The sequence below is a fragment of the Zophobas morio genome, unplaced genomic scaffold (genome assembly GCF_036711695.1).
Source record: "Zophobas morio isolate AGI-343-1 ecotype UQ-CSIRO unplaced genomic scaffold, CSIRO_AGI_Zmor_V1 ptg000030l, whole genome shotgun sequence".
NCBI classification, from domain to species: domain Eukaryota; kingdom Metazoa; phylum Arthropoda; class Insecta; order Coleoptera; family Tenebrionidae; genus Zophobas; species Zophobas morio.
Genome location: NW_026972135.1, coordinates 9,902,510 through 9,917,437, shown reverse-complemented (window position 1 = coordinate 9,917,437; position 14,928 = coordinate 9,902,510). Strand labels below are relative to the sequence as shown.

The 14,928-nt window shown below is 34.9% G+C and overlaps 3 protein-coding genes across 3 annotated transcripts; all 3 read left to right on the top strand.

Moving 5' to 3' along the window:
• The first annotated feature begins 1,378 nt into the window (after nucleotides 1–1,378).
• LOC135138521 (fatty acid synthase-like) lies at nucleotides 1,379–10,064 on the top strand. Its single transcript, XM_064068498.1, has 18 exons — nucleotides 1,379–1,888; nucleotides 2,242–2,445; nucleotides 2,499–3,470; nucleotides 3,529–3,990; nucleotides 4,041–4,270; nucleotides 4,755–5,115; nucleotides 5,165–5,422; nucleotides 5,482–6,487; nucleotides 6,535–6,665; nucleotides 6,713–6,869; nucleotides 6,920–7,560; nucleotides 7,911–8,066; nucleotides 8,116–8,367; nucleotides 8,417–8,570; nucleotides 8,620–8,972; nucleotides 9,023–9,335; nucleotides 9,397–9,660; nucleotides 9,720–10,064. Exons 1-18 carry the CDS (start codon nucleotides 1,407–1,409, stop codon nucleotides 10,062–10,064), a joined length of 6,741 nt encoding a protein of 2,246 aa, XP_063924568.1. The 5' UTR covers nucleotides 1,379–1,406.
• A 1,456-nt stretch (nucleotides 10,065–11,520) lies between these two features.
• Nucleotides 11,521–13,105, top strand: LOC135139089 (inactive serine protease PAMR1-like). The gene is made up of 4 exons (XM_064069176.1): nucleotides 11,521–11,664; nucleotides 11,714–11,845; nucleotides 11,908–12,197; nucleotides 12,250–13,105. The coding sequence occupies exons 1-4, from the start codon at nucleotides 11,535–11,537 to the stop codon at nucleotides 12,283–12,285; spliced, it is 588 nt and encodes a 195-aa protein (XP_063925246.1). The 5' UTR covers nucleotides 11,521–11,534; the 3' UTR covers nucleotides 12,286–13,105.
• A 905-nt stretch (nucleotides 13,106–14,010) lies between these two features.
• On the top strand, nucleotides 14,011–14,910 carry LOC135139088 (uncharacterized). The gene is made up of 4 exons (XM_064069175.1): nucleotides 14,011–14,214; nucleotides 14,264–14,424; nucleotides 14,477–14,685; nucleotides 14,741–14,910. The coding sequence occupies exons 1-4, from the start codon at nucleotides 14,043–14,045 to the stop codon at nucleotides 14,865–14,867; spliced, it is 669 nt and encodes a 222-aa protein (XP_063925245.1). The 5' UTR covers nucleotides 14,011–14,042; the 3' UTR covers nucleotides 14,868–14,910.
• The last annotated feature ends 18 nt before the right edge of the window (nucleotides 14,911–14,928 follow it).

Sequence of the window (14,928 nt, the reverse complement as noted above, 5' to 3'; positions counted from 1 at the left end):
GAAAGATCGAGAAAACGTAAAAGTAGAGAGTCGGCCGACGGACTCGATTACAATACTTCCTTTGCTTACGCTCGGGAAGTAAAAACAACGACAGTTGATAGTTTCTGTGTCTTTTTTTAAGTGTAAATTATATTGTATTATTTTCAAATTAGGAAAGCATATATAGATTTATTTATTTATATTATGAATTTATATTACTTTTTGTATTTTATTACTTATTACATATTAGAAGTATATTTTTTCAAACATTGAATAAAATAATAATTTAGTTGAATTAAGTTCTGTTAGCTCTAAATTTTACTCTAAATGGTAACTAGACTTTTTGAAATGCCTATTCATATCGCATAGATCATGTTAATAAAATATACTGACAGTCATATGTTTACGATGTTGCGATATATACGTAACGTCTATGTCCATGTAATACGTTATATTGGCGTTTAAAATAAAACGTAACTGATACATCAAAATGTAGAGAATCTAGCGACGTACTAACGCAACATTATGACGATGTACCAGCGAGCACGTCTCTAGTTTGAAACAATGTGGATGTGTATGTTACATGCATGGGTCATTTTGATTACATTACATAGGGAAAGCAAATTTGCGTAGTTTGAGATGTAACAGCTAACAAGATCGTAGACAGAGTTAAGTGGCATTAACATCGCTACGACTTAACTGTGTTTACTGGGAAGTATATAAAGATACACTACCAGATGTACCATTGCCTCCCAAACCTGTGATTACATGATTGGAAAAACAAAAAGTACCCCTAAGTGAGTCCCTGCAGCTAATAAAAAATTTAAAAAATATATCAATGGACCACAAGGTTCTATGCTCAAACAGTCTCAAAAATACTAGACGAAGTCCTTACTAAAAATGGGGAATTTACTAGACTAACTAAAGTGGCAAAAGTTTTAGATGGACCGTTTTCAGATGAGGTAAATATATATAGACGTCAAATTGTGTCGTCCCTTAGATATGCCCCATTCACATCTTTCGATGTAGAGCTTTGTCAAGGTAAGTGCTGCAACTATACTTAGTATTATATATTTTTCTAGTAGTGTCATAAATTTACATCTAATAAGCTACATTGTTCGTAGAAACGGATAGCGAAATCACGATTATCCCGGATGGCCTGTAGACATTAAAGTGTTAAACAATAATTGTAAAGTACAATTCAGTTCAGAGCACCATTTATTTTGTCAATGATTTAACAGTCATTGACTGTTGTTTTGAAATGTTTGACCAACTGGAACTCATTAAAGTAGTTTTATAATACTTTACAATTCTATTTCGTGATGCAAATAATCGATTATTTTTGTTTATATAAAGTGAGCAGCACTTCGTATACATATTTTGTGTCTTTTTGCGTTTAAGTTGTTAACGTTGTTGGGTAGATCAAAATGGGCATAAACGAAATTCAAGAAAAAGAATTACTTGACCCTAATTTTCAATATGGTCGTTGGTTGTCCTCTCCTCCAGTTGGCGAAGAAGTGGTCATATCTGGCATGTCTGGTCGTTTTCCAGAATCTGATAATGTCTACGAGTTTCGTGACAATCTGTTTAACAAAACGGAGATGGTTACAGAAAATGAGAAAAGATGGAAAATCAATCATCCAGATGTACCTAAACGAAGTGCTCACATTAATAATATTAATAAACTAGACGCTGGTTATTTTGGGCTACATTATCGTCAAGCTGACAATTTAGACCCTGCCATGAGAGTTTTGATGGAAACGGTCATGGAAGCTATTATGGATGCTGGAGTAAATCCGTTAGAGCTTCAAGGAAGCAAAACTGGCGTGTTCATCGGTTTCTCTTATTCAGACGTGGAAAATCTTACCTACACCGGTATGACGGAATCGCAAAAGTTTACCATTACAGGGTAAGAAAATTTAATAATTTCAATTCAAATTTGAGAAACACTGTAATATTTTCACTGAAGCTAGTTTATATTGACACATACATATTAAATTTTTTGACCTGTAAAACTCTCCTAAAATAATGACCGGTAGGTAGACAACAATTTTCTCATCTATTTTTCAAAATAAATGAAAGAATATTCTATTTCTATATGATACCAACAGTTTCCTTTGTGTAACGTGAAGTAGTCGCAACCGGGAGGGATATTTTGTTTGAATAGTTTTAGATCAATTTTTAAGAGGAGTTTGTACATATAAAGTGATTCAGTTAATAATAAAATATATGAAATTATTATAAACAATGCATTTCTTTCAGTTATTTTAAATCTTTGTTTGCTCATCGCCTCAGTTATTATTTGAAACTAAAAGGACCATCATTCGTGGCTGACACGGCTTGTAGCAGTTCCGGGAACGCTCTTCATTCAGCGTTTAAATCAATGAGGAGTGGTCAATGTGAGACTGCAATAGTCGCTACCTGTAATTTGACTATCCATCCTGGAACTACAATTCAATTTTTTCGGTACAATTGTTTATCTAAGGTAATAAATTCTTTGTTACAACAATACATTTTAGGTTAGGAGTTTTAAGTCCTGAAGGAATACCCAAAGTTTTCGATCAGAACGCGAACGGTTATGTTAGAAGTGACGCTTGTACATGTCTTTTGCTCCAAAAGTCTAATATTGCGAAACGAATTTACGCACGAATTATTAATACAAAAGTAAATTGCGACGGATTTAAAAAGGAAGGGATAACATTTCCTTCTTCGCAAATGCAGAAAGAGCTTATGACTGAAATATACGAAGAAAGTGGCATTAACCCTCCAGAACTGAGCTACGTCGAAGCACATGGCACTGGCACTCAAGCTGGAGATCCTGAAGAAGTTAATGCTATAGACGGGGCTCTGGCGAAGAAGTGTGGAAAACAGCTTCTCGTGGGATCAGTAAAATCAAACATGGGTCATACAGAACCTGCATCAGGTCTGTGTTCAATTGTAAAAGTACTGATTGCAATGGAAACCAGATCTATACCACCTAACGTTAACTTGAAAAGAGTTCGAAAAGGACTGGAAGGAATTGAACAAAAGCGAATGAAAATTGTGACAGAAGCCACTGAGCTTCTAGAACATGATGCCATTGTAGGTGTTAACAACTTTGGTTTCGGAGGTAACAACTGTCATGTGATATTGCAAAGGTTTAAAAAACAGAAAATCAATGGTGGACTTCCAAAAGATGATGTTCCTAGATTAATTTGTGTCAGTGGTCGCACTAATGAAGCGGTTTTGAAAATTTTAAACGATGTTAGCAGCAACAGCTTGGATGAAGAATACGTCGGTCTCCTCCATCAGTTATATAAAATTAATAACCCAAATCATTTATATCGAGGATATGGAGTAATTTCCAAACGTGGTATTGTATCCATGTCATCCAAATTATTGCCTTCGCGCAGACCACCTTTGTGTGTATTTTTTGGACAATTCGTCAATAATTTCCACATACTGGCGTCTTACTTAAAGAAGTTTTCGATCTTCGAATACATCGAAACAAGGTACGTTAAGATTTCATTTCTGGGACCTTAATTAAGAGATTTTTTTTCCTGGCGAAAGGGTTAATCAAATTTTGGTACACAACAAAGTAAGGACGCTTAAAGAAATTTTAGAAACAAAGACAAATGTAGATGAAGAGACATTAGGGTCAATATGTTTGCAATTAATTTTGGTAGATATTCTCAAGGAGTTGGAATTGTTTCCTATTAGTGTTTTCGGTGAAACTTCTGGCAAAATCGCTACTGCTTACCATTATAATGTTATTCAACTGAACGAGGCCGTGTCAGCAGCGATAAAACTTAGTAAAGTAAATCCTGATTCTAATATGAATTTCCAAACATTACCAAACTTAATGGATTCAAAAGATAAAAACATATCAAAGGAGGATTATTCAATTTACCCAAATTCTTTTAAACCATCGAAAGGCACAGTGGTACTTAATATATCTGATCTTCGTCTCAATGATGGAGATAACTTACTAGTAGAAAATGGTAGCGTCAATTTACTGAGTCTGTTAGGAAGGTAAGAATTTCGTAGCAATGAAATTTAGAGAACATGAATTAAATTTGTAGATTATATACAGAAGGTTATCTTCCTCAAATTCATAAACTGTATCCACAAGTAGAATTCCCTGTAAGCACAGGCACCTCCATGATTTCACCTTATATCCAATGGAATCACACAAAATCATGGTATACCTATAAATTTAGTGAATTTACATCGTCGGACGCTGAGCAGAGAGAATACAGAATTTCATACTTACACGAGGAACATCTGTTTATGAAAGGCCATTGCATCGATGGTAATACGTTTAAATTAACACTAAAAAAATATAGCATAAGATCGAAAAAAAAGTCGTCCAGCAATATCTGAAATTTGATTTTTAAAAACTTATTTGCTTACAACGAATTCCTGGTTCGTGTTACTCACTTTGACATATAGGAGAATTCGTATAACTTAAGAAAACCTAGAAAAAATCGTAATTGTTGTTAAAAATTCCCGAAGTTGTAGGCCACGACTGCAATAGCGCTGGCGATCGGGAGGAAATGAGTATCACTTCCCCAATGCCGAAGTCTGGTTATGCTAGTTGTTTTGGATGAACGAACCTTTTTTAGTCTCTTTTTTGATCTGTCACTGGAAACTTTTCGGGTTCTTTAAAATTTTTGGAGAAATTAAAAAATGTCAAAAAACTGCAACGGTGGTATAAATGTTTCAATAAATGTGGTGGCTCACTAGTAGCCTTTTTTTCGATATTATGTTACTAACATGGTAAACAATGTTTTTAGGGCGTAACCTTTTCCCTGCCACTGAATATTTACATTTAGTTTGGCAAACATATGCACAGAGTCGACGATTATTAACCACCGATATTCCTGTCTTATTTGAAAACTGTACATTTATCAGAGCTGTTACATTGCCTAACAGTGGTTACGTAAAATTGCTTATAACTGTTCAAAGGGGCACAGGCAATTTTGAAATTCTAGAGAAAGATTCGTTGGTAGTTAGTGGTCGTATCCAAATTTGTCCAAATGCAAACAAACAACAAATTATATTACCAAAGTTTAATTCCTTCAACGACGATAAATTGGAAATATTGGAACAAGACGATATTTACCGAGAATTTTACCTAAGGGGCTACAATTACAGGTTTATTTTGATAACGTCGAGACACAGTTTGTTACATAGATATTTTTAGTGGTTTATTCAAATCAATTAAACGATGCAATGTAGACGCTTCTGCCGGTCTGATAAAATGGGAAGACAACTGGTGTGCTTTTATGGATAATATGCTTCAAATGAAAATTCTTCAGTCTGACACAAGGTTGCTTTTCGTTCCTGTTGCCATTAAGAAAATAATTATAGATCCCATAAAACACGCAGAAATTGTCAACCAACAGGATACAGAAGAATGTCTTCTACCTGTTCATGTGAACAAGAATTGCAACTTGATTAAGTAAATAAACTACTCACTAATATGCATTACAATTGAAAAAAAATGTTCATCCTGTTTAGATCTGGTGGAATTGAGATACATGGAGTCCAAGTAAAATCTATTTTCAAGAAAAAACCACCACTGGAACCAGTTTTAGAAAAGAACGTATTTATTCCAAACAATTTATCGTTAGGATTAGAAGAAGCCGTGAGAGTCAACACGCAAATTATCTTAGAAAATAGTTTAGAGAACAATTTCAAAGCTGTGGAAATCGTAAACGAATTCACGGATATAAATGCGGAACACATCTTGGGTTTCGTTAATAAAACCTTAGAAGATATTCCTGTAGTAACTCCAGATCTAACCATTTCATCAGGAACCACGACAAATGAGACATCTGGAATAAAATTTGAAACTGTCACGTTAACATCTCAAAGTAGCATCCTTTTGTATATTGGCAGTAAAATTCTAGAACAATCAAATGCTTTAAAACAAATTTTTGCACCCGTTAGCAGAAACGGATTTATCCTAACACGGGAAGATATTGGCTTCAATTTAGAAAAAGATCTTACTGAAGCAGATATTCTAACTGATTATGTAACACCAAACGAAAGAATAATTTTATTGCGAAGAAAAGTGGAAAATGTTAATCAGGAGTTTATTGAAATTTCTTCTAGTAGTTTCAACTGGATCTCAGAGCTTCAAAACGCGTTAAGTGTCGGAAAAGATGTTATAGCGTATGCGACCAACAGAGATCCCGAAGGAATACTGGGTTTGATAAATTGCATCAGGCGAGAAACCAGTGGAAATTTAGTTAAGTGTTTCTTTATGATGGACGACGCTCCGAAATTTGATCCCCAACATCCGTTCTATAGTAAACAAATCAGTAAAAACTTGGCTGTAAACGTATATAAGGATAAATCGTGGGGAACGTATCGACATTTGGTTTTAGAGGAGAGGACGAAGAATAACTGTGAACATTCTTATGCTTATTTAAAAAGTAGAGGAGACATATCCAGTTTCGAATGGTTAGAGGGACATTTATCTGAAGAAGTACCACTAAAAGAAGGACAACTTTTGGTTTCAGTAAGTTACATAAAATATAGATCTATGGAAATGATTGCTGTTTGTAGACATATTATGCGTCAGTTAACTTTAAAGATATTATGGCGGCTTCTGCGCGTGTAAATCCCGAAATGATTCAATCACATCGACTAGGCCAAGAGATTCTAGTAGGATTTGAATTTTCAGGAAAAGATTTAAGGTGGTATTATTTATTTGAAAAAACTATGTTACACACTTTATTTACAGCGGGCGTAGAATAGCTGCAATGACAAACAATCAAGGTATTTCTTCCTATGTTACTCTCGATTCTTCCTTAGTTTGGAAAATACCAGACTCATGGTCACTTGAAGATGCAGCAACGGTCCCTGTTGTGTATTCCACTGTTATTTATGCTCTTTTAATGGTACCTACGCAAGAAGAAAATTAATTTCTTTAATAGTGTATTTTTTTAAGGTTGGCGATATGAAACCGGGTTCCTCAGTTCTTATTCACTCCGCCACTGGTGGTATTGGACTAGCTGCCTTGAACATTTGCCTTCACTATAAATGCGAAATTTATGTAACCGTTGGCACCCAGGAAAAAAGAGCTTATTTAAAAGAAAATTATCCACAAATTCCAGACAACCATATTGGGAATTCACGAGACATTTCGTTTGAACAAATGATCAAAACTGAAACTCGGAATAAAGGGGTTGACATGATTTTGAACTCCCTAAGTGAAGATAAATTGCAGGCTTCGATTAGGTGTTTAGCACGAGGAGGGAAGTTTATGGAAATTGGCAAATACGATCTGGCAAATGATAGTTCTTTGAATCTTTTATTCATGGAAAAAGAGGCTAGCTATCATGGCATATTATTAGATGTCGTTTTTAATAACTTTAGGGAAATGAAGCTTAACGTGGTTAAACATTTAATGGATGGAATTGAAGCAGGTTTTGTAAAACCACTTCCCAGGATTGTGTTCAGGGCAGATGAAGTTGAAAAATCGTACAGATACATGATGACAGGTAAACATATTGGCAGGATATTGATCAAGCTGCGGAATGAAGAAGAAGAAGACAGTGTCAGTAAATTCCAGATTATGTCAAATCCACGGTAAGTTAACAATGAGATAATAAAGTACCGTTGGACGAAATCAAAGATGTGTGGCTAAAATTATTTAAAAACGAAAAAGATATAATAATGGTGGTAATAAGGTCATAACGGTTATAATGGCTGGAACATTTAGAATGAATGGATGAGACAAGAGTAGTCAGATAGCGTGGAGAGAGAGGTTAGAAATACGAAAGTAGTTGTTTTAAGAGATACATATATTTAATTGTCATCTTATTTGTCACATATTTTCGGTTCCGTCCCACTTTTGTTTTTTTTATGTTATATCTAAATATTATCACTGCAATATCCTTATCCACAATTTTCTATCTTAATCAATCAATTTTTTTAAGTTTCCACTGTGACGTGCGTTACACCTACATTGTTATTGGAGGGCTAGGTGGAGTTGGTTTAGAATTATGCGACTGGTTGATTTTGAGAGGTGCAAGAAAACTAGTACTAACTTCAAGATCGGGTATACAAAATGGTCACCATCAGCAAAGAATAAAGTAAAATATAATCTTTTCACGCAGTAAAGTTAGACACTAGTATTTTTAGTATTTGGACAACATACGGTGTCGAAGTTAAAATTTCTACAAAAGACGTAACCACTGAGAGAGGATGTGAAGATTTAATTAAAGAAGCGAATAAGCTTGGACCTGTCGATGCTATTTTTAACTTAGCTGTTGTCCTTAAAGATGCACTCTTTGAAGATCAAACTCAAGAAAATTTCGAAGCTTCCTTGGCACCAAAAGCTCGCGCTACACTATATTTGGATCGAGTCACTAGAAAATTGTGTCCAAAACTAAGGTTTACTTACAACTTAGAGACAACATTAGACTCTGGTGACGTATTTTAGGTACTTTGTTATATTTTCGTCAGTATCATGTGGACGTGGGAATCCGGGTCAGAGCAACTACGGTATGGCAAACTCTGTTATGGAAAGAATATGCGAGAATAGAAAGCGAGAAGGATTACCAGCGGTAGCTATCCAGTGGGGTGCAATCGGTGAAGTACTCAACACATTTTTAAAAATTCTTTAAGATTGCAAATATTTTAAAGGTTGGTTTGGTGGCGAAAATGCAAAAGGAGAATAAAGAGTTAGTGATTGGTGGTACTCTTCAACAAAAAATTTCAAGTTGTCTTGAAGTATTGGATGTGTTATTGAAACACAAATATCCAGTTGTTTCTAGTATGGTGGTTGCCAAAAAATACGACAAAAGCGATAATCTTAGTGCAGTAGAAGCGGTTGCACATGTTGTAGGAATAAAAGACATGAAAACTATAAGTCAATATACGACATTTGCGGAACTCGGTATGGATTCGCTAATGGGAACTGAGATTATTCAACTTTTAGAGAAAGATTTTGGGATCTATGTAACATCCAAAGATGTGAGAAGTTTAACATTTGCAAAGTAATTGTTATGTCATTGCGAAAATGTTGTAATTTATTGCTGAACTTCAGATTGACTGAAATGGAGGCAGAGAAAATGAAAGCATCTGGGGAAGTTGTAAACAAAAAAATAGAAGAAGGGACAAATTTGCTTATTCAGAGCATTCCCAATAGCGAAACTATCCATCTGCCTGTTGTTAAATTAAATAGTCAAGTGGAACCACATGTGGAAGCTCCTACCGTATTGGTGTTACCAGGAGTAGAAGGCATCTTCATACCACTAGAGTATTTAACGAATTCATTGAAAGCCCACGTAATAGGAGCCCAGTACAACTATAAAAATTCAGAGGACTCTATTGAAGAACTTGCACAGAATACACTCCCGGTTCGTTAAAATTTATACACGTATGTGAAAGTTTATTTATTTAATATGATAATATTTTCAGCACATCGAAAATTATTTAACCAGAACCACGCCCTTTTACATTATTGGATATTCATTTGGAACTCTAGTCGCTCTAGAAATGATCAGTTTGCTAGAAAGGAATGGCTACACTGGTATTCTGATTTTAATCGACGGTTCACCAGCTTATTCAACTTCTTCTTTAAAAAAACAGTTCGCGCATGAAACGGAAGCTCAATTCCAAACTGCCATTTTGAGCAAAATTTCTGCTTTCGTGATTCCGTTGGATGTATTTTCGCAATATGAGGTACTGGTTATTAGATTGTTTCTAATTACATGATTAAAGTAGGTATGCGTTTATTTCAGGAAGCTTTACTGAAATGTAAAGATTTTGAAGAAAGAATCAATTTGTTTTTGGCGCTGATACCCCCCGAAACAAATAACAAACAAAAGTTAGAAAAGCGGGCAGGTATTGCACTATACCACCGTTGCAAAGCTTTACTTAACTATACATTTAAAAATAAGAAAATTAAATCATCAGTGCATCTGTTCAAGGCAAAACATTCCATGGTTGACGAAGAGGATGATTATCAATTATCAAAAATAAGCGAAAACCTAGAGCAAGTAACTATGATAGATGGTGACCATGTAACAATTTTAAAAAGCCCAGATCTTGTGAAAGGTGTCAACGAAATTGTAGCCCCTAAATAATAATATGAAATAAAATAATGATTTTCCTTTATTTCTTTCTACGTGTGGTTTACTTGATATTTTCTTAATCAGGGATGAAATATTTTAACTTGCACTATGAATTTGTAAGTGCATTATAATTATAAATTATAATAAAGTCGAAAAAATTTTCGAGCTTTCGTCAGGCACTTAAGAACCAAGTGGAGTACCTATAACATTTTTCGTTTAATCGTATTTATAGAAATCAAATAAAAATTCAGATTGAATTAATTCGACATTTTTGACAATGGAAGTGCATATTCATCAATAGCAGGTGGACACTCAGGTTAAATATTTATGAAATTCTTACATAGTACCTGCGTTTTGTGTACGTGACACGATGATTTGCAAATTATATACTCATTAATATTAAGAGCTAGAGAAAAATTTACTTTTTATATTTTAGTAGTATTAAAAATCAGTGGAGGGGGTCTTTTATAGTAGATACCTACTGAGCAGAAAACTCCCATTGTGGCAACTGTACTCTTCAGGCAATTTTTTTTATTCAAAAATAAATAAATAAAAAATGTGGTGAGATAATTTAAAATTGTTAAATAGTGTTACCAAGTAAAGGTTTGGTAATTTAAATACATTGCACGGAAACAACAATTACAATTTGCCCTTTGAAGTTATGTCAAACAGAAAATTTAAATCAATAAGTTGGTAATTTATTCAATTTTAAAAATTAGACAGCTTCGAGAGCGATAGTCAAGAAAAGTATTTTCAATAGCATTTATTACTATGGTGAAAATCCAAATTCATATTTTCTTGCTGGTGTCATAACTTTACATTTAATAAGTTGCTTTGGCCGCCGACAAGGGTTGCGTAGTCTGAAAATCAATATATATTCTCTTGGATGCCCTTGGATGATTAGAATGTTAAACAAAGTTTAAAGTACTATTTAGAAGACTTTATACTAGATAAAAGGGTCCAATTTAGACCGTAAGTACTCTCAGTTTCAATATTGGTGTATTCGTAAGAGTGGTTTTAATTTTGATGACAGAATCGGTAACGATGACAACTGCCTTGCCCCTCCCACAACTGAAAAACCAACTTCATTCACAGGTTTACAGTAAGTAGGTACTTAAACCAAAATTTTTAAGTCGAGTTTGTTTCCTTCAGAAATGGGTGTAGTTCACCACCTCACCCCAAATTTGGCCGTTGGTCCGTCGTTGATTCCACTTCTAATGCTGTACTGCCTGGAACTTCGGTAGCATCGAGCACTGTTTTAATGATAAAGTGTGAAGAAAAATATATCTTAACTAGCAGTACCGTGTTGTTTTGTAGCAATGGAAAGTGGTCACCCAGTATTGGCCAGTGTTTAAGTACTTTTGTTTCAATAAGTAGGGTCCACCTGATTCTTTCCTTTTCTAGAAACCTGTCCACCTATAAATAGCACATCAGTCACACTCGCATCGTGCTTTCACCATAGCAGAAAATAAAATTGTAGTAATGCGGTCGATGGTACCGTGGCTGAGTTTAACTGTGTCCAGTTTTACGAACATCCCTCTTTCAAAAAAAAAACCTAATCGTGTTTGTCGAGGTGGTAGGTGGCATTTTCCGGTTCCTTATTGTCAACCAGGTACGACTGTTTTTGGAAAAGGTAGTACGAAAATGACGTTGTTTTCTAGTTTGTGGTCAAAAACCGGCTGGAACTGAATCGAACATTCCATGGCACGTTAGCATATACTGGAATACCTCATTTATTGGCTACGTGTATGTCGGTGAGGGAGTCCTTCTAAGCGAAAGAGTTATTTTAACAGGTAAGATAACTTGATTAAAATTCTTGTATAATTATATTCTTAATTACAAAAAAAAAACACAGAAACCCGCCATATACCAGGAAACCATCGACAAATATTCCCCAAAGAAGTGTACGTCGTAGTTGTCGGACACTCATACAAGCAGTTTAACGATAGCCAAGACCCAAACGAAGTCCAGGTTTCTAAGGTAGATGCAATGTTCATCACTGACCAGTTCAGAAATGAAACAGCTTTTCTTGGTGATCTGGGTGTTATAATTCCACAGACACCTTTCACTTTTAACACTAAAGTCATGCCAGTGTGTTTGGACTGGACTCGAGAATTGGATCTAAATGTGGATAACACGGGATATGTAAGTTTAAACACTGTAGAAATCTGTGAATGAGGCGATTTTGTTCCGACAGGCTACCGGATGGGCTTCGAAATATACCTACCTTTAAGCAATTTCAAGCTACCTTACTTTCGGATTTGGTCGCAAAAAACCTTATGCTGGACATGTATTCGGGGGATGATAAACTTTGTGTTGGATATAATGATGGAGGTGGTTTTGTAAATTTTGATAATTTCAAATTTTATTTTTTGCTTACTGGAATTATTAGTGCGTATTTTTTCTGCCACGAGGTGTGGAGAATACTACAGACAACAAATGCAAACAGCTTGTGCCTTATACGAAAGTGTGGAATTATTTGAACGAATTTATTTTCCAAATATTTGAAAATGGAACCAGAGCAAGATATTTTGATAAAAAATCTTATTTAAAATAACTGGATGCAAATACACAAGTTATTACGAACGTATGGTGGCAAATTTAAATTATGGCAGTCATCAAGAGAACAAGCGGCATCAGAGCGCTATAACAGTGTAGAGATCGAACTATCTCAATTTCATTCTAGGGAACAACAAAATTACCCGTTGTAACACGAGCGGAGTTTGGGACTCCTGGTTGTGGCTGTTCTCCCACCACGACGGTGATTTTACTCTATCAACAAGCACGATCGCAAACTCGTGGTTGGAAATCCCGGGACAAGCCGCGAGCATCACGTCATCCCGACGGCTCCTCTGACTTCTCAAGGTCTGCGTCTTTTGTGCAGATGGCCAGCTCTTCAAAGAGCCGCGCACTCCGCTTCCGCCACCTGTTTCTGTGTTATTTACCTCAATTCCATTTAAATGTTCGATTTCTATAACTCTGATATTAAACTACAATCGAACAAGTGCTAAAGTTTAAAAAAAAAGGCAATAAACAACATTTAAATTCGCCTTACACTCTCGTGAAATTTTAAACAGCAAAGAATTCTTATCTGAGATTAAGCCTGGACATCAGATAATTTATTTGATGGAAACTGCTTCAAATATTCTCATCTAGTAGTTTATTATAAATATATTAATCAAAGGAAATTCTTTCTTGTTTAACGATTATTATATTTTTTTTATTGATAACGAGAACGTTTTGTCTTTGACAAACACATAATCGAACGCAATAAATTGTTAATGGCTTGGGCCAAATTATTTTGGCTCGATATAGGTTGCCTAATCTCGCTGTTCTCTGTTATAACCGGTTTTCTTCTCCTAACTACTTTCTTGGGGAATCTTTTTCCAGTTTGAGGTAGTGGTGAGGGTTGGGGTGTTAATTGCACCACTTTGATGGCTTCATTATTGTTTGTGTTTCTTTCAAAATTTTCATCTTCAATATTTTCTTCCATTTCGCGTTTTCTGATATTCCTAGTTCCACTATTTCTGGCATGCCTTCAACAGTTACTTTATTCAAAAGATTCTTTCTTCCAACGGAGTAAGCCCCTTTTCTCCGACATTTTAAAGAAATAATGTAGCAAGCAAAAACTTTTGACAATGTATTATTATTGTCAGAATTAATTTGTTTATTCGATCGTCTGAATATTTCCAAGTTTTCAAATAATAATTGAATAACAAAGATAGCAGTCTAGCATTTAGTGCGATAGAAAATGATAGATATTGAAACTCGATCTGACAACCTTGTATATTTTAACACCTCTGTTATAAATTGCAAATTTAACCAGGTATGTTAAAAATGGTGATAAAGAATATCGATTACGTTCATGTTATAATTTAACTTTTAACAGGGGTGTTAATTTTAACATAAAATTTACAGAATAGGCTATTAAACTATATGAGCGAAACATATGGACACATTTAATACACTACTCAAACATAAAATACCAGTATGAAGTTAAAACTAATTTATTTCATCCTACCTTTAGCTGCAGGTTATACATCCAAAATGTTTACAAATGTGGCTAGCACTGTGTCTAATTTAATAACATCACGGTGTTTCCACCAGCTGCAAGCACTTATCGATGACTTAAATTCCAGTCGGGTTTCATGGGGTTTTCAAAGTAAGTAATAATCGGAAAAACGACATCTTTAAAAGTAGCTTATTTTAAGTGGTGGACGCCACTTCGGAAGTATCACCAAGTTTTGGTACGTTAAAATTCGGAGATTTTGGTAATTTTCGACAGTGTATAAATTCTACAACAAATACTTTCGATGATGGGGACAGCACAGTTGGAAAGTACTGCATTGGTTTCATATTTAACAGGAATTTGGTATTTGGAGAAGAAATTTTTTTATTTACTTTTTTTTTAATGTCATTGTTAGACTTTCGGTGCACCACCCTCGAGACCATCACAGTGGGCGCTATGTGTACCAGATGGGTGTAACGCAAAAGACGTTGATATCATTGGGAATTCCATATTGATGGGTTTATTAGGGACCGAAAACGATGTTCGAATTGAATTTCCAGAATTTCTCTGCCAAACTGTAGACGACGTAGAAGTAAAACTCCCAACAGGGGCAATCTTGACGATGTACAAGTTTTAAAATTATTATTAAAAGAGGCATTTAATACGAATCAATTTTCAGTTTTCTGCTGATTCTCCTTTCGTTAATCGTTTTTGTGTCAACTCTGTGCGACGTTTATGATTTAAGTGAGTATTTGTCTCTTTTCGAGCAACAACTCTTGCTTAGAATTTTGTCCCATCATTGTTAAAAGCTTTTCTGCGTACACCCAAGGCAAAAAAATATTTAACATGGGTAAGCCCAACAGTCAT